General features: G+C 37.9%; 1 protein-coding gene across 1 annotated transcript in view; it reads left to right on the top strand.

The window, feature by feature from the left end:
* Positions 1 to 3,132: 3,132 nt before the first annotated feature.
* The window catches only part of LOC117299251 (1-phosphatidylinositol 4,5-bisphosphate phosphodiesterase beta-1-like), a 105,125-nt gene continuing 85,531 nt past the window's right edge, over positions 3,133 to 22,726 (top strand). The window contains exons 1-2 of the mRNA XM_033782733.1: positions 3,133 to 3,836; positions 15,427 to 15,504. Of these exons, the coding sequence (XP_033638624.1) occupies positions 3,738 to 3,836; positions 15,427 to 15,504 (177 nt within the window). The 5' untranslated portion in view covers positions 3,133 to 3,737. The remainder of the gene's footprint in view (positions 3,837 to 15,426; positions 15,505 to 22,726) is intronic.

Below are 22,726 nucleotides of genomic sequence, written 5' to 3'. Positions count from 1 at the left end.
ATTCAGTGAGTGTTATGTCCATAGCGCCAGAACGCAATGAGATACTAAATTTGTATTGATGCGGGCGTCCATTTTGCATTTTACTGATTCTTTTAAAGATTGCTGTGTTTTATTGTGTTCCTAATTTTATTAGCTGCATAATTTTAAGTCATCGAACAGTATGTTTGGTTAAATGTCTTTCATTAATTAAAGTATATTTAGTTTATATATATATATATAAATTAGATACCCTTTTCACACAACTTTGACATGCATTTTGTTTTCATTGGTGAGTTTAATCCCACACTGGTGTATTATGTTTTCAAACATGTTTTTAAAATAGGGTTATTTTTGATTTGAGGTAAGTTTTTGTTTGAAACGTCCTTTGTCATCTGCTGAAAACGGGTGTGTTTGGGTTTTATTCATTGTATTTACTTTGGAAGAGTGTCCAGCTAGATGCCTATAGTAGTGAGTTTTTGTTTTACAGTAATTTGTTGCTAAAATGCACTTTCTCTTCAGAAAATAGGCTACCCAACCAATGGTGTTGCCATGTTTTCATGGCAGCTAGTTTTACACAAACTGGTTTGTTACCTTGTTATGTTCCTGCCCAGTACTCTTACAGGAGAGTAGTTATTCAAAAAGAAAGCATGAGAATACTGTAAAGGCATGAACTTTGTGTAAATGTCTAACAAACTGTAGTGTCTTGAACTTGAGGTGATTGAAAATTGATCAAATAAACTTGTTCAAGTTACAGTTTTCTATACATTTATATAGAGTATGTAGTAGTCTGTTTTGTATGGACCATTATCACTAAGAGTATGGCCCTTTTCAAATACACGGCTTTGGATTTGACTCTGGCTAGCTAGGCCCCTCAGTTGTTTTTACTATACGCATGCTATGCGTTCAGGGAGTCATACCAGAGAATGAAGCCTGAAGCGAATCCAAAGCAAAAGCCGCGTATTCGAAAAGGGCCTCAAGTATACTTGCTGTGCACAGGATCATCATTGTCTTGTACCCCGTGTGACATTACCAATACTGAACACTGATTCTCAATCTACCATACTATTTTTGTCCTTCCAGCCTCGGTTTGATTTCATTGATTTGAATGTAAGAAATACGGCTTTACCATGATTAAGTTCCATTACTCATGAGAACGAAAAACAGAAGAATAGTTACATACTTCATCAGCTATGTTGTTTATTTATGTGTTTATTGTGTGTGTGGGTTTTTTTTTTTTGCTATGGTTTTCCCTCTCGTGTCAATTAAAGTATAATTTAACTGTGCTTCCTTACGTTGGATGTAAATTACAAGTTGTTGGCTTTTCGGATAACCGGTTATTCACTCAAGCTGCGCTGTATTCTAAACAGGGATAGATTCAACAAAATGTCCCATCAGAGAACAATGTATTAAACCGTTCAGGAACTTCACTTGTTTATTTCGAAATAGTATCAAGGAAATCCTTACATAGAATCTGAGTATTATTGAGTTAATTTACAAACGGTCCAGTCATTTTTGTTTTGTTAGCAGTTGGACACAGTGCAAGAAGTAAGGTTTGACCACCCTTTCTTGTAACAGTATGTTTGTTATTTAGAAATTGCAAATTAAATTTGTACAAATGAAATCAATACTAAGCAATAGCATTTAGTTTCTTCCTTCGAACATCAACAACACTACAGAAAACAAGGAGTTGATACAAGTTAAGTGTTTTCTTCAGAACTAAAATTTCAAGTTTTAATATCTGGTTATACTTATTGTATGTTGGGGATATTGCCATGAGAATTTGATAAAGGTGTTTCATGCACTGCATTTGATAGGTCTGTGTGTATAGAGTATAAACATTTCATGGCAAATAAAAAAGTACTATAGTGACCAGCAGTCTCTATGTAATCGTGAATTTGCCCAAATTAATGAGTATATTATACATACGAGGTGTGTGTACCAATACTATTGGGTTAATAAAGTGCACATTTTGACCAACTTAATCTCATGTTTCATGTTCATCAGAGTCCTTGTTTGTAACCTTTAAGGACACTGGACACTACTGGTAATTGTCAAAGACTCTCTTCTCACTTGGTGTATCTCAACATATGCACAAAATAACAAACCTGTGAAAATTTGAACTCAATTGGTCATCGAAGTTGCAAGATAATAATGGAAGAAAAAAACACCCTTGTCACACGAAGTTGTATGCCTTCAGATGCTTGATTTCGAGAAATCAAACTCGAATATTTTAGTGGGAAATTACTTCTTTCTTGAAAACTATGTTACTTCAGAGGGAGCCGTTTCTCATAATATTTTATACTCTCAACAGCTCTCCATTGATTGTTGACAAGTAATGTTTCTTGCTAACAAATATTTGGACTAATTACCAATAGTTCCAGTGCCTTTAAGACTTTCGTATTTTCTTTTACTAAAATTCACAATGCAATATATACTTGGTTTGCGATAACACCACGTGTGTGTCTACTTGCCGAGTAATGCAGTTTATACTTTACATTGGGGTGAATGTGGAATGTTATGTAAACCCTATAATGAAAAATGGAAATTACTTAGCACGTGGCTAAATTGTAAGCAAATTACAACATTATTGCTTTCCAATGAAGTTCCAAATAGACTCAAGAAGAGTAGAAGTCTTGGAAGCAACATTTGTCTGACCCTGCTGCAAGTGCAAACTTAAGTGATTGATTCTGTTATTTGTGTGACATGTGATCTGAAAGCTTACATCTCAGTTGCGACTGATGTACAAGTCGGGCTCGAAAGAGTTTGCTGTTAACATAAAAAGAGACTGATTTTTGTTGGCGACTAAAGGGTAATTGCCATTAAAAAATTGCTGTTTTTTTGTAAAACATGAATTGGGCAGATCTCTTTGCCTTATTACATATTTTCCGTTTATTTTATTGTTGGAGTGACTATCAATATTGATACTCTCCTTCTTTATGCAATAATTCTACCACAAATTACACCCCCCGCCCTCCTCCACGCCCTCCTCCACTTCCCCATATTCTCTGTGCTCCTAGTAATAATTAAATTTTTTGATTCACATCCAAAAATGGTACAGCCCCCTCTGTTGTCAAAATCAAGCAAGAAGGTTTTGAGCACAAGACTACTTAAGTGCACCGTGCGTTTTTGCAGCAAAAAGGCATTCAACATACGCACAGGCCGACGGTACTGTATCTCAAATCATACCGGCAAAAAGCTAACAATTTCAACAACTACGACAAGTTACTTGCTGTGAATTTATATCGTCGGCCATCGTGGAAGAGTCATAGTCATGTGTGGATTAATGTCCTAAAAGAATTGAACTGTCTCAGGAAACTTGCAACGCAAGACGTGAAGTTACACCCCGTCAGGTTTTGTCTGACTCCTGGGTCGCAAGGCGGTTACACACCTGCATGGTACGCCGTGGGTTGTCGTCGTTCCACGGCATGATTTCCGAACAAAACCACCTGAGTGACACTGAACGCACAGCTGCATGCATAACACACACGGTAGAAAGATAGAGGCTGCTGTCAACATTGCGCACATCGACTTCACGTAACCGAGAACTAAGGTAGAAAACCCACATTTACTTCATCTTCTACAAGACAGGGAAAAGATACGAGAGACGTTTTTTCTGGATTATCTAACTATAGCTACTGTTTTGTGGATGTGTTTTAAAAATTAAATGAAAGTGTGGTGAATTTTTGCGGTGGTGTTTGGAACACTTCCGGATTCCGAGTGAGTGGTTGTACTCACTGTACTAACCCGGGACGGTAGTAATGGCTGGAGCTAAAACACACAAGAGGGTGTTCAAGTTGGAAGATGTCGAAGTGCCTGAATGGATGACCAAAGGCAACAAGTTCATCAAATGGGATGAGGTATGTTATGTAACAAAAGATAATAAGTTGGCCTAGTATTAGTAATACAACTAGCTCTAGGAAGTTACGTTAACTTAAATATTCTGCCATTTTAAAACCACATCCTTGTTCCATCCTTGTATAAATTGCTGCACTGTTTATGAAGTGTTTTTCTCTGCTTCTACCTCCATGGTCCTATTTAAGTGTTGCTTTTAGTTTACTATATGAAAAAAGTCCTTCTTACTTACAAGGTCAGAAGTATGGTAATTATTTTTTTGGAGCAATTATCAAAGTTAATGAGGTTGAATACATTTTGTATTTCCTTTGCAAATATAAGAGTAAGAAACATGAAAAGGAACAGTTAGTATCCAGCGAAATACTGAAATGTAAACATTGTTACATATTGGCCAACCATCTTTTTAGAAGTTGTAACCAAATCTTTTTAACATTAACATTCTCTTCCGTCTTCCGCGGAAAGTTTGTTGTTAGTGTTTCAGTGTCGACAATTGCCTCTCAAACTTTTTTCTACCTCCATGCTCAAACACACAGTGGTATAACAGGCCGGGGAGGGGGGGGGGGGCGATGGGGTGGGGGGGGGGGTAGGAAACATTGCCCTGCCTTTTGCCCTGAAATAAGAAAAGAAAATGAACATTGTAAATAACAGGTTCGATACAACCAATAGCGCCCCAAATTTTGTCTGATCCCCGCCAACCCCACCCCCTTCCAAAATGGAATTGTCTGTGGTCTAATTCACTGGTGTTACACCTGTTGAAATTTTATTTCCAGCCTGTTGTGCAATTGTTACCTGAATAAATAACCTCTGTTCAAAATTGGGTGACAGGGTAGCCCAGGTTGGACACCTCCATTGCTTGGCACTGACTGACGTCCTACCAGGGCTAGGTGACAGGGTGGGTAGTCTTGTGACCGATTTCTACTGATCAGGACATAGGGCTACATGCTGTTTTTACATGTACATGCTGTGCATTTTCCTGAAACTGAAACATGCTTGTCCTTGTCAAATACTTGTTTCACTGCAGGGTATTTATATATGATATGAGGTTAAGAATCAAGTTTCCCAATTTCTGTATGCATCAATACCTGAAACTAAAAGTTACAGGACTTTAGTTTTCAGATTTTTATTTGATTTTATCTTTTCAAAACAAACAAAATCATACCTTTTTTTTGGGGGGGGGGGGTGGGGGTTGGTGTGTTTAAGCAAAATAAGGACAAGCAGTTTATCATTTGTCAGGGATTACGAGTTTGCATGGAAATAACCTCTGGTAATGTCTCCAACAATTTTTAGCTGATTGTTACACTTGGTATACTCTGTAACAACTAATAACCGACTTAAAAGGCATGAAAGCAGTTTGGGCCGATGGCAACATAAAGTTTACATGTAGACACTGACCCTTTCCTGCATCTGTTCACTGATGTTGTACATACACACTGAGCCTGACTACTCTACCATTCAGCCTCAAATTTGTTATAAAATTGGTAGCAGGACAATAAGACAGCTACAGTACACTGCGAAGGGTAATTATGCAAGCTATAATCAAATGACTTTCTTTGTATGGCACGACAATGGGTTCAGACAGGAAGAAGAGCCAAGTGAAGCCAAGTAAAGCAGGAATTCATTCCCTTATACGCACTTTCATATCTGCACGCTCCGTGTATAAAAACATGTGAAATGAATGCATTTCCCCAGATGAGCTCCTGGCAACATCAGTGCAGAGTCAGTAGGTTTCATCAGTAATGCTTAGGGCCTGATCAACAGGGGCCAATTTCATGGAGCTGCTTAAGCAAAAAATTTGCTTAAGCACAAAAATAGCTTGCTTATTTTTCACATGTTACTGGCAAAAATTTCATGTCATATACATTGCTTGTGACTGGTATTTAGCTGTTGTTTACTTAGCATAACAATTTAATGGAGTCTTGGCCGGTAATCTGATTTTACTAAGCAAGGATTGTTTGCTTAAGCAAAATTTTGTGCTTAAGCAGCTCTATGAAATTGGGCCCTGGGCTAACAACATTGCATGGCACTTTGAAAGTGCGTAATAAATACACTTTGAGGCACTGGACACTCTCAAAGACCAGTATTCTTACTTGGTGTATCCCAAAATTTGCACACCTAATGCTATGAGTAGCAAATGATGAAATTTTAGTTAGCAATTGATACATTTTGTGTAGCATTTTGCTGTGCTGTGTAAGGGAAATCATGCACTGAATGTACTGGTTGTCAGAAAGTTTGAGTACTCTTCCCAAACACTGTACATGTCCAGCCGTCAATTTCACCATCACCAAACTCTTCTTAAACTGAGGATTAAACTTAGGACAAGTCAAGTTCCTTAACCATACGAATTAGGACGCATTCCTTACTCGTACTAACCCGAGGTAGGATTAATCATACAGACCTAGTGTTCATGAAATCTGCTACAACAAATAAAAGAAGTGGTTACAAGCAAAATTGCACCATGAGTCATCTGCGATTAAACACGGCATAACGTCCAATGACAAGAAGGCTTGGAGTCCACCTGTCCAATTTTTAAATAATTAAAATACACAACAACAACAAACATTTGCAAATTGTCAAAATGCAAAATTATTGTTTATGTAAAAAAACAGTAGAATTGAGCAAACCAACTGAAATGTTTTTCTCCATTGAAATTATTACCAGCAGGCAACTTCAGGGCAAATACCCAGAATCACATAAATTCAATTATTTAGATTATTCTGAACAATGGTTTGCGTGGTTGAATGCCAACAGTGACTTCTAAGTACTCAATCGTTGATCGATTGTTTCCCGATAAGTGAGTACTTTATTACTCTAATTTTGTTGCAAGCATAAAAATGACTAAACCGCTTTAAATGTTTATAGTAAATTAATCAAACCACGCATCCAAAAATAAAGTAGAATTTTTGGTTGTATAGGGGGCCTACTCTATGATACTTTGCTTAAGGGAAAGGTCATTCCTGTATCAAGCTTTGTTGTTCAAAAACGAACGGGCTAATTTTGTGTAGTCTTTTGACAGAGCAGCCATTTTCGATTTTGCAACGATTTCGCAATGATTTTGGCCAAGCAATTTTGCTTAGCAAAATCGTAGTCTGGGCATGTTTTGCTCAATGTGAATTCTAATTATTGAGCAAAATGACGTTCTTTGAGCAGCAACTGATAAGATACACCTTGTTCAAATTTTGCTAGAGGCTATTCAAGGGAAGCTGTTCACTGAAGTGTACAAAATGAGAACAAAGTGCACGACTAAGGTGTATTCAAACATTTGGTGTGTCAAAGTGCGCAAGTTTGTTTCCTTCATTCTTTTTAAGCAATGTATCTGGGTCCAAAGTGGCCCCCAAAATGCTTGAACACGGGTCAGACTAGTGGACTTTTCATAACATAAATGTGCAGCTGTTTTGGAGAATTATTTTGGGCCACATGAATGGGTTAGAAAGGTAGTATCTGGTACACAAGTAACTGTAGACAATTTACTGATGCTTATTTTCGTAAAGTGGAGCTTCTTATACAACTGATATAATGTAGAAAAATCAAAAATAGAGTTTGTGATTTCTGTTATAAAATATGACACATTCCTTTAAAATTTGGTAATAGTATTAGTCTTGAGTGGTTAAAAGAAACATTCAACAGTATACAGTTATGGTGGAACATATCTTTAGAATAGTCGGGGTCATTGGTTTGAATCCCACCAATGTCCTTTTTTCAACAGGATTTGGGCAAAGCATACAGTGATGAATGAAGGATACAAATCTAAATAATATGACAGTATGAGTAGCAAACAGTGAGAAGGTGGATAGTGCAATGCCTAATGAGAGAAAACAAAACCCCACCAAACTGACACAATATTTTTTTACTGGTACCATAAATCATTTGTTGGGTACTAGCTATTGACACATTGTGATTAATGATGTATGCACAGTGACACCTTTCTCAATGGTAAAACAAAAAATGTCTACGTGTACATGTACATGTACTAAGAAAAAGATACTACCCTGGGAATTATGCAGATCGTTGAAAGTCAGAGGGGAAATTAAAATCAAAATTTGCGAGAGCCGATAACAGTTGAGGCTTTTACCTTCATTTTCAAATGTCTGTTTTTTCCCAAAAGATCTGGATTCTCATTTTAGAGAAATTTGAAAACCCCCCTGCTTTCCTCAAAGGCGTGGGGCTAAATATGAAGCTTGGAATCCTATTAACCCTTTGCATTGGCCGCCATCGTTGAGTTGCGATCGTTGAGGCCAAACACTTGACTTGTGCATATACGCGTATGGGCTACACTTAACTCTCAGCCAATGATAGGTCTTCCTTTGACCTCAGTGAGGGTGTTGTCTGGGCTTTTGACATCATGTATGTTTGAATCTATTTATTTATTTATTTTTTTTTTTTTTGGGGGGGGGCTTCCTGTCTTGTCCATTGTTTAAAGCTTAAAGCTATTGGACACTTTTGGTTAACAGTATTGGCCAAGGCCCACACTTTGTGTACCACAACTTATATATCAAATAACAAACCTGTGAAAATTTGGGCTCAATCGGTCATCGACATCGGGATAAAATAAGGGAAAACCCACCCTTGTTTCCCCATGTTTCGCTGCTTTATGACATGTGTTTAAAATAAATCCGTAATTCTCGCTATCGAGAATTGATATTGTTTGAATGTTTTCTCTAAAAGTAAAGCATTTCATGGAATAATGTTTCAAGATAAGTCTTTCACCGTTACCTTCTGTAAACCCTGTAAATTATTTGTAAATGTGTGAGCTTATAATTTTTTTTCTGGACCGAAAGTGTACAAGGGCTTTAAAATAACATTCAATGTTGACTAAGATTGTCAAGCGAGCAAATCACAAAACCACAAAGGTTGCCCTATTGCCCTTCCTGGCTAGGCGATACTTGAAATAACAATCATGCACACTAATTGCAAGATTTGATTGTACAGCTAGTAGGGCATAGGGCATTGCAAACCACAATGGTTGCCCTATTGCCCTTCCTGGCTAGGCGATATTTGAAATAACAATCATGCACACTAATTTTGATTGTACAGCTAGTAGGGCATAGGGCATTGCAAACCACAATGGTTGCCCTATTGCCCTTCCTGGCTAGGCGATACTTGAAATAACAATCATGCACACTAATTGCAAGATTTGATTGTACAGCTAGTAGGGCATAGGGCATTGCAAACCACAATGGTTGCCCTATTGCCCTTCCTGGCTAGGCGATATTTGAAATAACAATCATGCACACTAATTGCAAGATTTGATTGTACAGCTAGTAGGGCATAGGGCATTGCAAACCACAATGGTTGCCCTATTGCCCTTCCTGGCTAGGCGATATTTGAAATAACAATCATGCACACTAATTGCAAGATTTGATTGTACAGCTAGTAGGGCATAGGGCATTGCAAACCACAATGGTTGCCCTATTGCCCTTCCTGGCTAGGCGATACTTGAAATAACAATCATGCACACTAATTGCAAGATTTGATTGTACAGCTAGTAGGGCATAGGGCATTGCAAACCACAATGGTTGCCCTATTGCCCTTCCTGGCTAGGCGATACTTGAAATAACAATCATGCACACTAATTGCAAGATTTGATTGTACAGCTAGTAGGGCATAGGGCATTGCAAACCACAATGGTTGCCCTATTGCCCTTCCTGGCTAGGCGATACTTGAAATAACAATCATGCACACTAATTGCAAGATTTGATTGTACAGCTAGTAGGGCATAGGGCATTGCAAACCACAATGGTTGCCCTATTGCCCTTCCTGGCTAGGCGATACTTGAAATAACAATCATGCACACTAATTGCAAGATTTGATTGTACAGCTAGTAGGGCATAGGGCATTGCAAACCACAATGGTTGCCCTATTGCCCTTCCTGGCTAGGCGATACTTGAAATAACAATCATGCACACTAATTGCAAGATTTGATTGTACAGCTAGTAGGGCATAGGGCATTGCAAACCACAATGGTTGCCCTATTGCCCTTCCTGGCTAGGCGATACTTGAAATAACAATCATGCACACTAATTGCAAGATTTGATTGTACAGCTAGTAGGGCATAGGGCATTGCAAACCACAATGGTTGCCCTATTGCCCTTCCTGGCTAGGCGATATTTGAAATAACAATCATGCACACTAATTGCAAGATTTGATTGTACAGCTAGTAGGGCATAGGGCATTGCAAACCACAATGGTTGCCCTATTGCCCTTCCTGGCTAGGCGATATTTGAAATAACAATCATGCACACTAATTGCAAGATTTGATTGTACAGCTAGTAAGGCATAGGGCATTGCAAACCACAAAGGTTGCCCTATTGCCCTTCCTGGCTAGGCGATATTTGAAATAACAATCATGCACACTAATTGCAAGATTTGATTGTACAGCTAGTAAGGCATAGGGCATTGCAAACCACAATGGTTGCCCTATTGCCCTTCCTGGCTAGGCGATATTTGAAATAACAATCATGCACACTAATTGCAAGATTTGATTGTACAGCTAGTAGGGCATAGGGCATTGCAAACCACAAAGGTTGCCCTATTGCCCTTCCTGGCTAGGCGATATTTGAAATAACAATCATGCACACTAATTGCAAGATTTGATTGTACAGCTAGTAGGGCATAGGGCATTGCAAACCACAATGGTTGCCCTATTGCCCTTCCTGGCTGGCCTGCTAAAATTAAAACATAGTTTGTTTTCATTTCCATGTAAACTGATTTTCCCACTCAAAAGCATTATAGACACCTGTTGTGCGGTGGACCATGGAGGAAGTTTGACTAAAATGATGTAATCTTAAAAATATAAACACTGTGTGTAATGGAAAGGGCATTTAGCCCATTATAAACAAACACTGTAACTTCCTTCTTAGGGTCAATGAACTCTCATCCAATGCCCTTTTAAAAAGTACAGTATGTTCACATTGTATGCACGGTACTGCCGTACTGCCGATATAATGAAAGTGCTCATTCACTTAGTTTTAGAAGACCATAAATTTTCTATCAAATTTTGTTTTAAATTTGAAATAGAAAATAGAGGTTTCTAAATAAACATGGGTACTTATTGCATGGTGCACCATTATTGACAACAGTTCAGTGGAAACCATGCATGAAATCGGTGGAAGGAAAAAAACGTAAGAATTTTTAGTAATGCAAACAAATAGTTAATGGCATGAGGTTTTATCAAAAGCTAAATGACAACACAACACTGAAACAGAAGCAGTCACATGGAAATGCACGAGTATATATATAGAGAGAGAGACAATGGCTACATGTTGGCAAAAAGCACAAGGCAAGGAAAGTCCTGAGACAAAGTCATTAAATTTCTACTTGTAGCTTTATTTCACAATGTACATGGAGAAAACCCTGATCATGTCAAGAGGTCTGATAAATGGGGTGCTTACTCTGCTAGAGTCGATCTATAAAGCATATTGTTTGTATCAACTATACATAAAACTACTGAAATGCAGAAATTAGTGTTTTGCTGTAGGCTACTCCTATAGGCTTGGCAGCATCATTATTCGGTTCAACGCTGATAAATGCTGCCTCATAATGTGTGCGTTATATGGGAGAGGCAAAAAGCGGCTTCGATCATGGTCAAAGTTCAGTGGAAATTTAATTGGTAGGGCACTGTTGGCTTCACACTCTACATGTATACAATATACATACCATGTACATTAGAAACGTGGGTATTCGTTGCCATGGAATTGGTGCGTTACTGCGTTGGCATCATGGCTATTCCCATGATGACTTGGGATTAGTGCAGTATTTGATGAGAATTACTTTCAGGATTGCAACAATTGAGAAACTGTTTCCCTCAAAAAATAACCTTTTCAGTTAAGGGGTTTAATATGTTTGTTCATTTATGTCAACACAACAGGATAGTTACATGTAGTCGGCCATTTTGCAATAATAATATTTGAAATGCATTTGTCAATACCCACAAGGCGACATGCATCACTTAGTGAGCAAAACCCCCATGTTGTATAAATAAATCAACTGTCTGAAACAAAAACCCTTGTTTTTGCGCTCTGTTGCACAGTATGGATTATGGTGCATTTCATAACAGACTCAAAGCATACTTCATTCATGTACAATGTAGTAAATCAATGGAAATTGCTTCCTGTCTTCAGTAATCCATTTTGAACCGAACACTCACATGCCAGCCTCATTGTAAAGTCCCATCTTAATTGTATAATTTTACAGCGGTGCTTATTTTAATGCGATGAAAGACTCTTGATTAAGAGTCATTACATGGTTGACTTGATGGATCAGGTGTTTTGAAGAACACTATAAATTGCAGATGAGATACATTCAGCGAGCAATCAGTACTTGTCATCTTTCAATTGCTTTGCTCAAGTGAAGCTCATGTTTCTTGTAAGGCAATCCTTTTTATCAGACCTGCATCGTGGCATGGTCAGGGTTCTCCACATGTACATTTGTTCACAAGCTAGCGCAGGCCTGATGTACTTCATGAAGGCAATGCCTTTGAAATGCTCCAGTAGAAATTTCCCAAATTTTGTAGGGCGCTCTTCACTAAGGAGAAAATGCCCTGGGGTGGATTTCACAAAGGTAGTCCTAACTTAGGACAAGTCCTAGGCAATGCTGAGAGATAGGACCAGTCCTAAGTTAGGATGAGTTACTGGTCCTAACTTAGGACCAGTCCTATCTCTTAGCATTGCCTAGGACTAGTCCTAAGTTAGGACTACCTTTGTGAAATCCACCCCTGGTGCCCTTGCCCTTTCAAAAATGAAGCATACAGGCCAACTAGCATACCAGGCAGATATAAACCAATCACTTGCTGATACATGCAAATTTCAGCCAAAATCCACAAAATAATTACAATTTCACAAAAAAACCATGACGACAAAAACATAACAGAATGCTCCAGATTGCACAGTTCTTAGGGCCTTTAAAACCGTGATAAACACAAAAGACATTCCGAATATCAATTCAGCATGCTTCAGCCAACCATCCATAAATTTGGGTCCAGAATACAACACAGATTTAACAAATCCTGGGGAGAATCCTGATGGCCATCTTGTTTCTTCTTTCTGTTTGATTCATAAAGCAAAGGAGGCTGGAAGAGGTGATGGTACATGACACCTTTTTGTAAAATGAATGAGAGCGTCAGTTTGTCTACAGTACGTGTGATGTAATACTGTGTCAGTAAAACAAGGTCATCATTACACGACTCTGCAACACAGACGTATCTCGTGTGAAAACGCTCCTTGCATCAATGATGAATCTCGGTGTTCATTGATTTTGTGTGTACAATTTTCATTGAGTTATGACTTTCGGCTTTCTTAAACCCTTGTTGCATGACATAACGATTTGTAGATGTGACGAAGATGGCAACCTGATGCTCATCTTATTATTATTTTTTTTTTTTCAAAAGCGGAAAACAAATAAGGGAGAAAGTTGTAATCTGCTTTAATAGGGCAAGGGGAAGTATTGGAAGTCTGTCCATTGATAACATTCACTGTTAATTGAATTGTTTGATCTTGGTTGCGTACGCATTAATCCTGTTGGTATTAGTCTGTTGGTAAGTCAAACCTGCTCACATCAAGTTGGTGTTGTGGTGTCTTACCTTGCCTTCCACCACCTCTAGGACCCCGGTTCAAATTCCACCAGGGGCACTATACATTATGTGGATTGGGTTCTCAGTCCCTTCTTGACTGCGTGGATTTTCCCTGGAATAATTATCTGGGGTTTCCTCCCACATCTAAAATAGAAATTTCTTCAGTGTCTTCTTTATTCTCGTTTGGCTCTATTCAGAGCGTTGAGTTGAGAATATCCAGATTCAGATCTGCTGGCCAAAGTGTCACTATCCGGCTCTAAAGCTGGCATACCCCATTCATAATTTCACAAAAAATCATCCATTTCATCAATAAAAGCGTTTCTTATGAGAGCAACTTTTAAGATTTTCTCAGAACTTTAAAAAGTTCTGAGAAAATCTTGGATCTCTCGAGCATGTAAAAGCCGTGTCCAATCATTTAACTTTTGTTGTAATAAATCCTCTACAAACACTAGCTTTTATGCAACTTCTATGGGATTTTAATCTTTGTTAAAGTCGGTTTGTGCAAAGTGGGCTTGGCTTACAGTGGAACCAGGTCACACTTTCAACTAGGATAAATAACCAACGTGAGTGAGTAAAAAGATCATTTCCATGTTTCATTAACGATGAGAAAAAATACCTTTGCGCATGCAATTAAAAGTCTATAGTGGTTTTATCCACAGGCAAAGCATGTGATGAAGTGCTTTACTATTATGTTAATTCCATTTGCTCTGAATTGAACAAGCACCGGTACAATGCAAGGCATGAAATTGATTACACACCTCCGACCTGTTTTGAGTGAATTATACATAAAGAAGTCTTCAAATGCCTCCTATTGTCCGTTGAATCAAAGCATTGGTCCTTAATCATATTATAAAACAACAGTCTTCCCGTAAAAATTGCTTCAATCGAGACTACAATGGGAAGGAAATTGATGAAATTCCCATTGAGGTGTGCTGAACACTAAGAAAAAGGTAAATTGACAAAGTCCATTATACGCTCCGTTCACACTAGCCAAGTCTGATATTGTCGGGGGTAGCCATTTCACTGGGAAGCATGCGTGTCCTGTGTAGAGAGAGATCTAGGAATATTGAATTGTTGACATTGAATAGTAAATTTAGGTTGGACTTCCTGTACGGTTGCCATGGTGGAGAGAATCCAATATTACATTCTAAGATGGTCGGATGAGTGTGACTGCAGTTATACACAGACTCAGATACACCATCAGGACTTAAATTAATGCACGCTGCAGTTCCTATGTCTGCCTCGTCGTAGTGTGATTGATTCGTATTCAGGTGTTGATATTGAGCAATTTGTTGGGTTGTTATGCTTTATAAACAAAAGATAACAACATAAAGTAAATAATGCAGGATTTCAAGTGCAGAAATTACATTTAAATAATTACTCAAAATAATTGTTAGCATAAAACCTCACTTGGTAATGAGTAGTGGGAAGAGGTTGATAGTATAAAACATTGTGAGAACAGCTCCCATTGAAGTGACGTAGTTTTCGAGAAAGAAGTAATTTTCCACGAATTTGATTTTGAGACCTCAAGTATAGAATTTGAGGTCTCGAAATCAAGTATCTGAAAGCACACAACTTCGTGTGACAAGGGTGTTTTTTCTTTCATAGTTATCTCGCAAGTCCGACGACCAATCCTCAAATTTTCACAGGTTTTTTATGTTATGCATATATGTTGAGATCCACTAAGTGAGAAGACTGGTCTTCGACAATTTCCATTTAATTATTCAATAAATAATATTGAATAAAAAATATATGACCCATTGATGTACAAACTTTTTTCAATATTGAGGGTTGGTTGAACAAATCGGGAAAATTTAATTCAAATGAAATTCATCAAAAAATGAGGTAATTTTAAGCTCCTATCGCTGCAGAGGTGTTTTGTAACCTTATTCAGTCAGGTACCTGATTATTGGATGTTCATATTGGACATTTGAGACAAACACAAAGAAGTGAAGAAAATGAAAAAATGTCTTTAAACAGAGTGATTTTTATCTTGTATTGATTTTGTCTTCTCTATTCTTGTTTTACAGGAAGGCAGTACTGGTACACCTGTCACATTGCGTGTTGATGAACACGGCCATTTCCTCTACTGGAAAAACCAACTCAAGGTAAGTGGGATCGTGTACCCGTCACTGTCACTCATTACATTTTCATTTGGCTCCAAGTCGTGGGGGTAAGACTGAGGAGAACCTTGTTTCGCAGATCAGAAAAGTGTGAATGACCAGAGTTTAGAGAAAGTCGCCCGTTTAGTGCCAAATAGTCCTGTCGAGTCCAAGGTGTGTTTTTTATTCTTGACGGACCTTAATGGCTACTCAAAAAGGCTGTGTTTTTGTTACGCTTTTGAAACGTCAAATTTGTCTTTTTCCCGCGGTGGACTCTTCAGTTCCCCCGTCATGCTGTGACAAGAGCATGCTCTTATAGCAATGGGTAGGGAGCTTCCTTGAGATGATTTTGGGCTTTTTGTTCAAGTTGTCGTCGACTGGCTACAGTAAAACTTGTGCGTTGAGTCTCTTAATGGACTCAGTCCTTGACCTTGTTTTCATTCACATGGAGGGAAGTCTTTTGGAATTTATACGAATGCAGTGAGCAAACCGACGTGATTTAGGAGGCTTTCAGCAGAGTGTGTGTGCATTCATTTAAGAAGTTGGTGTGTTTGGTTTGCAAGATTTGATGTGTTTACATGAAGTATTGGCTTGCCATTGAGACATTAGCTGAATGTTCATTCAGGGAACATTGGAGGAGGGGGGGAAAAATGCAGTTTGGAGGATGTTTTGAGGCATACAGTAGTACAGGCAAAATCGAGAAAAGCCGGCATCCACATGTTGTAGACTTGATTTATCGAATTGTAAGACAATAGAAATTTTGTGTTTTAAAAGCAAACACTCACTGATAGTTGCCTGTGTTGAGGAAAGATTGAATAATTTGTGTTTATTTTTAGTCTTTTAATTTGTATTTATTATCAAGATCAAGCTCAATTTGTTAAAAATAGAAACATGCAATTTCGGCGCTGAGTGTTCTGATACAGAAAGAAAGATAAGAATATTGAATGATATTAAAATGCTCTTGAAACCCTGAAGGTCAGAGTTCACCTGAGCACTCTGCTATCCCGGTCCCTGCCTCATTGTGCCCTTAATTGTGCCCAAATACAGTATATTTTGCCAAATGAGAAATCTGCTTTATACTTTTGTCTTGAGTCTTAGCTGAGATATCTCACATTCAGTAGTAACCACTTTGGGTCGTCATTTCCCCAAAAGCTTCTGTGCCTCTGTATGGTATTCGGTATCTGAACTTGTTGAAGCTTCCAGGGTTATTATTTCCTTTGAAAATCATCATGTCTCACGGAAACAAAATTGTATCTTGACTCACACTCATTGTTTGTGTTAATTCAGGTTATTTTCAGCAAGATATGACAGATTTGACGTAAAAAAAAAAAAAGAGATGACTAGAATGGATAAATTCTTGTAGCGTCTGTCCCTCTTTGATTGGGGGCAAATGAAGCTAATAGCATGTTTCAATGTGGCTGCATGCCTGTGCACACAACACAACAGAAAGTCCAATGGCAACCGTCCGACTCACTTCAAAAAAGGAAGGTGCACAACTTTGTTCAGGGTGTACAAAATTGTCTTCCATCAGTTTTGAAAAGTTTGGCAGAAAAATATTTTGTGAAGTAGCTAACGGGTGCTGATACATGGTAGGCCTACATGTTACAATGTACACTGTAATATTAATATTCTACCCTCTAAATGAACCTAGCAAATGATGCATACATCATTATAAAACCATTCGACTACATGTTATTTAATAAACACATCCATTGTGAAAAACACGTATTTGAATAGGTTTTCCCATTTGTTGATCTTATTCCCTGATTGCAATAACTGTACCTGTCATCTGGTTACATTTTGCTATTTAACTCATTTAAACATAACTACACCACCTTCTCCATGTGGGCACAGAGAAAGAGCAATTCTTAGCCTCCATTTTGAGGCTATTAACCGATGGTTTAGAAGCATTTTTACCTTGGAAAGTATTGCACATTGCTGTGCCATATCTGCTGTTTGTACGATTGTTGTTGTACATGTACATGTATGTTGCGTTGACAATAATAATTGTACTGTATTAACGTGTATGACACTGTACTGAATGCCTACCTGTTCAAGAACCGCCCGCATGTTGACAGGCCATTAAAAATTGAGTGGTTCCCATGGTAACTTTAGTTACCTGACATGTTCTCGTATTATTGTAAAGAAACAAAATGTAATTACACAAGCTCTCAAGCACAAGAAATAAAAAACCAATTGATTTTTCAGTTTAAGAAAGTTTTATTAATGAGTCCAATTTGTTTGGACAGGAAAAGGTCAAGGTAGCCTTTTTTCCAATGCCACAAATAGATGAATATAGACACAACACAGTCCACTGTCTTGTTTTGTCGTTTAGGTTTCCATGTCAACCAATTTAAGGCTGCTGTCAAATTAATAATTTGTTACTGTACATTCTGCTAAGTTGATAAAAAAAAATAGAATTAGCTAGTGGAAACTGCTCACCAAACAAAAGGATCTATGGTATAAATAGAAAAATTGTCATGGTCTGATGTTTTGACCTTTTAAAGCGGAGTCTTTCGTGACCGCTAAATGACAACATCATGTACACGTAACACCGAAACAGGTACGTAACTGTGTAACATGAATAGAGAGAGACAGAGAAAGGTAGAAAACACACAGAAAAAAAAAAGAGAAAACAAGACTCTGCTAGGAATAAAACGTCAGGCCATTAATAAAAAAAATGTCTTCTCATGGATGCAAAAACATTCCCCAGCAATTAAAATCTTGTACGTGTAGTCGGGCATTATGGAGGGTCACTGTTTTCATTCCTCCCAGTAACAATTACGTAGGTGTTGCATTTGACAAATTGGCTTGCTCCCCTAAACCCGCCCCCTCCCTCCCCTCACTATTTGGCATGGACTAGCTGTATGTAGTGTAACATTGGCCCTTTTCTAAACCTCGGCTCTGGCTCCAGATTCGCCTTAGGCTAGCTTGGCCCCGCAGTTGTTTTGATAAGGAAGCCAAAGTCGTGGTTTTGCAAGTTGTAACATTGTTTAGCTCTGATGTGATCACCAGATGGTTGTGGATGTTCCCAGACAAATTTCTAGGAAAAACATGGGCGGTTGATTTAATGTTAAATTGGCCAGGGGAATCAATGCAAGGCCCTATGAGATGGCAGACAGAAGAGATGGCATTAGCACATCATCTTCCTGTACTGTGCAGAACCCTCCCGGGAGGCTCCCCTGGAGCTCAAACATTGGGTTGAAGTGCAAACTAGCAGGTGCAGACTTAACTAAAGGCAAAAAGATCAGTACATGGATGTATAGTGTGCAAGTTAAGCAGTTATTTACTTTTGACATCGAGACTAATAAGATCAAGGCAAATGTCTTGTCTAAAAAAAAAAAAGGTCCAATAAAACAATAACCCTTGTAACTTAAAGAGGCACTCCATATTGAGTTTTGTTATACATGTATGCACTCATTTTCCAATAAATAGGCCTACAGTCCTCATAAAAGTCTTTAAAGGGAAGGTACACGTTTGGTAATTGTCAAAGACCAGTATTCTCACTTGGTGTATCCCATCATAACCATAAAATAACAAGCCTGTGAAAATTTGAGCTCAATTGGTCATCGAAGTTGCGAGAAAATGATGAAAGAAAAAACACCCTTGTTGGGCGACTTTGTGTGCTTTCAGATGATAATAATAAAAGACTTCTAGCTAGAATTCTTTTATTATTTTAGTGAGAAATTACCTCTTTCTCAAAAACTACGTTACTTCAGAGGGAAACGTTTCCCACAATGTTTTATACTATCAACAGCTCTCTAATGCTTGTTACCTAGTCAGTTTTTAAGTTAATATTTGTTTTGAGTAATTACCAAACGTGTACCTTCCCTTTAACTTCACATCAAAATGGTGTACTTGTAGTTTTATTGTACATGTATACTCTTTCAAAGCGAAATTTGAAAAATGACGTCATTCAGACATAAAAGAACAATGGGTCTATTAATTCTAAAGAGGTTTTTTGTTTGTACCAGACAAAATGTCAAATTCAATGCCTTTTGTTAAATGTCATCAAAATTCAGGATTGATTGAACTAAAAATTCTTTGTGAAAATGGTACAGACCAAACATTTGAAATGTGACTTCATTGATGTTTTTTTAGTTGGACTTTGATTAGAGACTTTTCCAGGTCATAAAGACTCCATTGGAAAACGAGTGGATCACAAAGCTGAATTTGGCCTTGAAGCCCATCTTCAATCTTTTTCAGTTTGCTAAATATAAACATGCACCCCCCCTCCCCACATCCTCAAATAAGCAATAAAGCATTTGTCACTAATTTTCCTTTTTAACTTTACAACTTAATGTGATGAAATCGTTACAGGTTGGCTGTCCCAGTGTTTGTATAAATGTCTATGTGATACTCTTCTCAAAACAAACCAATAATATTCTCAGACCTCTTTTTGAAATACTTAAGGATACGTATAAGCAGAACCAGTGTATTAATTTAATGTAGGACTGCAAAGAGATGTTTTTTTCCAGAAATTGTTTGATTCCATTTTTCATCATCATCATTAAACATTTTGGTAAACTTATTGGAAATGAATGTTCAATTATATTTATTATTAAAATTAATATACATAACTGTACTTGCACATAAATGTACTCGACGATTTGAAATGCAAGTAAGGTAAATCCATCAGTTCAACGACATGTTTGCAGATCTCAGACATACTATAAAGCAATGATATATCCAGGTTCGTGGCATCCCTTGCGAATGTGAAAGCTGAATTCCATTTACTATACACAGACAGATCTTTGTACCCGTTTATACTGCATGAGGCTGCATGGAATCGTGCACCTGCAAGTGGTTTGGATTAAATATTGATATAATGTCTGTGTTTTAGGGCATGTATCCGAAAATTGTGAATGCACTTTACAGTGTATTAGACAATATTGAATACAGTTCGTAATCAAGACACTTTTTTGTTGCCATGTGCAATACCCGTACCTGCTTAAAACAGTTCATAAATGGTTTTTGTTTTCCTAGAGATTATGTGCACATTCATGTCCTATTGTGCATGTTTACTGTACACATTGACTTGCGTAGTTCAATCTGGAAAATAAGGACGGAAATTCAGGGAATTTGTTACAAATCCAAAAGGATGATTAGTGCTAATTTGAAGAGGATGAATAGTAAACGAGAAGAATTGTTCAATTATACATGTACACGTACATGTGGGAGGAAAATCCCAAAGGGAAAACCCATGGAATCAGATAGGGATTGATCCACTAGTTCCGATCTGAGGGGTAAGGATTCGAAACTGAGGTCTGCAGGGGTGAAAGTACTGAGCCAACCAGATTACTAGTAGCATGTAAGAAATAAGCGTTTGTAGGATTTGAAACTTTGCATGGTGGAAATAATGCTATATAAATAAGCGTTTAGATAAGGAATCGTCGGTTTTTGGTCACACTAATCAACTCAAATCAAATTTTTAATCCAGCCAGAATTCAAGAATACTTCTGAATATCTGGATGTTAATCATTTTACCCCAAGTGAGAAAATTCCACATTTTGGGTACATATAGAGAGATAAACTTTCTTTAACACAGTAGTACTGAAACAGTTTCAGCCATTTCCTTAAGTTGAAACAAAATTATTTGTGATGTCTCTTTTTTGTACCTGGAGAAAATAACAAATCCTTTTGAAACATTGGTGTGTTAAAGCCCATCACGTGGTTCACAACGAACATCTCAATACCAATCCAGTAGCAGAGCTACACACATTGGTTCTGATTCACAACACAGTGTCAGAAGTGACTTGGTATTCTTATTCACGAGCCAGGCATTATTACCAGGCATTTACCAATTGATGCCCAGTCACACACTATGTGCTGCACCTCTCTTTCACTTACACTGTATTCATTATGCAGCAGCCACAGAACAAACAAGCACCTCTATATGGACTCTACTCTAAAAAGGCACAGCCTGAGGTGAATTACTTTCACTATCAGCCATGCAGGGATTTCAAATAAGACCAAGAATGCATTTTGTCATGTTCATTCTATAGATGGATTGCACTAAAGCGTCATCGACCGTCATATTTGATGATAAACAACGCAAAAGTGCTACACGCTGCGCACAGCTCTTCGCCAAATGATAGCCTTGCACGCGCGCACATTTCATCAAATATGGCGTTGGATGACGCTTAGTGCAATCCATTTATTGCCAAAGTCAAAGTCAGGAATACTCCAGATGATGGGAATCCCTTTTCACCAGACTAGGCCAACCCTTCATCAATTTGAGCCAGAGTTACACAGAGCCTTAGACACACACAATGGTTCCTGCCCTGAAGCCACGTTGACAGCTTAACCTAGCTGAGCCATGTATGATGCGTGGCTTACGTGCATCTTAAGAAATTGGAGGAATATCCTTGTGCGAGACGTGACCAGAGAAGAGGAAATTAATAAAAGCATTTTCTCTAAAGAGTTTAGTTACACAGTCTAGAGCCTTCTATACGAGGTAATCTTCATTTAGCTGTGGCAGTGAATCCATTAATAAATATTATATCTTTCATCTTGTTCGCTGGGATCTACTTTCTTTTTATTTCCCTTCATCCTATGATCTTCCATCTTTTAAGAGGAATGTCAATTCCTACCTTCCTACCTTCAGCTCCATTGAGTTTCTGCATGTCTGTGTTTTCTTCCTTGTAGCCCTTAACCTAGAGTGGCTTTTAGCCTTGTTTTGGGCGACTAAAAATAAAAAATAAAAATAAAAAATCTGAATTACTTCCTTTTTAATTGATTTATTTCTAGTCAGTTAATGGTTATAATGGATTATTAATGTGATTGGCCTAATGTTCCCCTGAATATTGATTTTACAATGTTTTAAAGTAAAGATGTTTAGTGGATGACTATTGAATAATTTTTAATGTTTTGAAGAAGAAAAAAACATCAATGTATTTGATAATGTTTTCACACCAAACTTGAAAAGGGTGTTTTAAAACTGAAGGCCTAAACCTTAATGTTTCCATTTTTAGGCTTGTTGAGCGGGAAAACATTTTTTAGTTGAGCGAGAAGTTGTCTTCAGCGAACGCCATCTCGGGAACCTCTGATGGTCGTCTTCAACGCATCCTGGTCCAGCATCAGCGTCCTAAGCTCAGTGTTTCTTGTTGTGTTGTGTCCTTCTCCAGTTGACCTTTGTACGTTAGTCTCCTCCTGCCCTTGCTCCTGTTTCCATCGATGTTACAATGTTTTAGGAGAAGATACTACATATACTACAAGAAAATAATTA

Source organism: Asterias rubens, chromosome 1 (assembly GCF_902459465.1).
Source record: "Asterias rubens chromosome 1, eAstRub1.3, whole genome shotgun sequence".
NCBI classification, from domain to species: domain Eukaryota; kingdom Metazoa; phylum Echinodermata; class Asteroidea; order Forcipulatida; family Asteriidae; genus Asterias; species Asterias rubens.
Note: the sequence above shows the minus strand (reverse complement) of the source record. Positions and strands in the feature narration are given on the sequence as shown.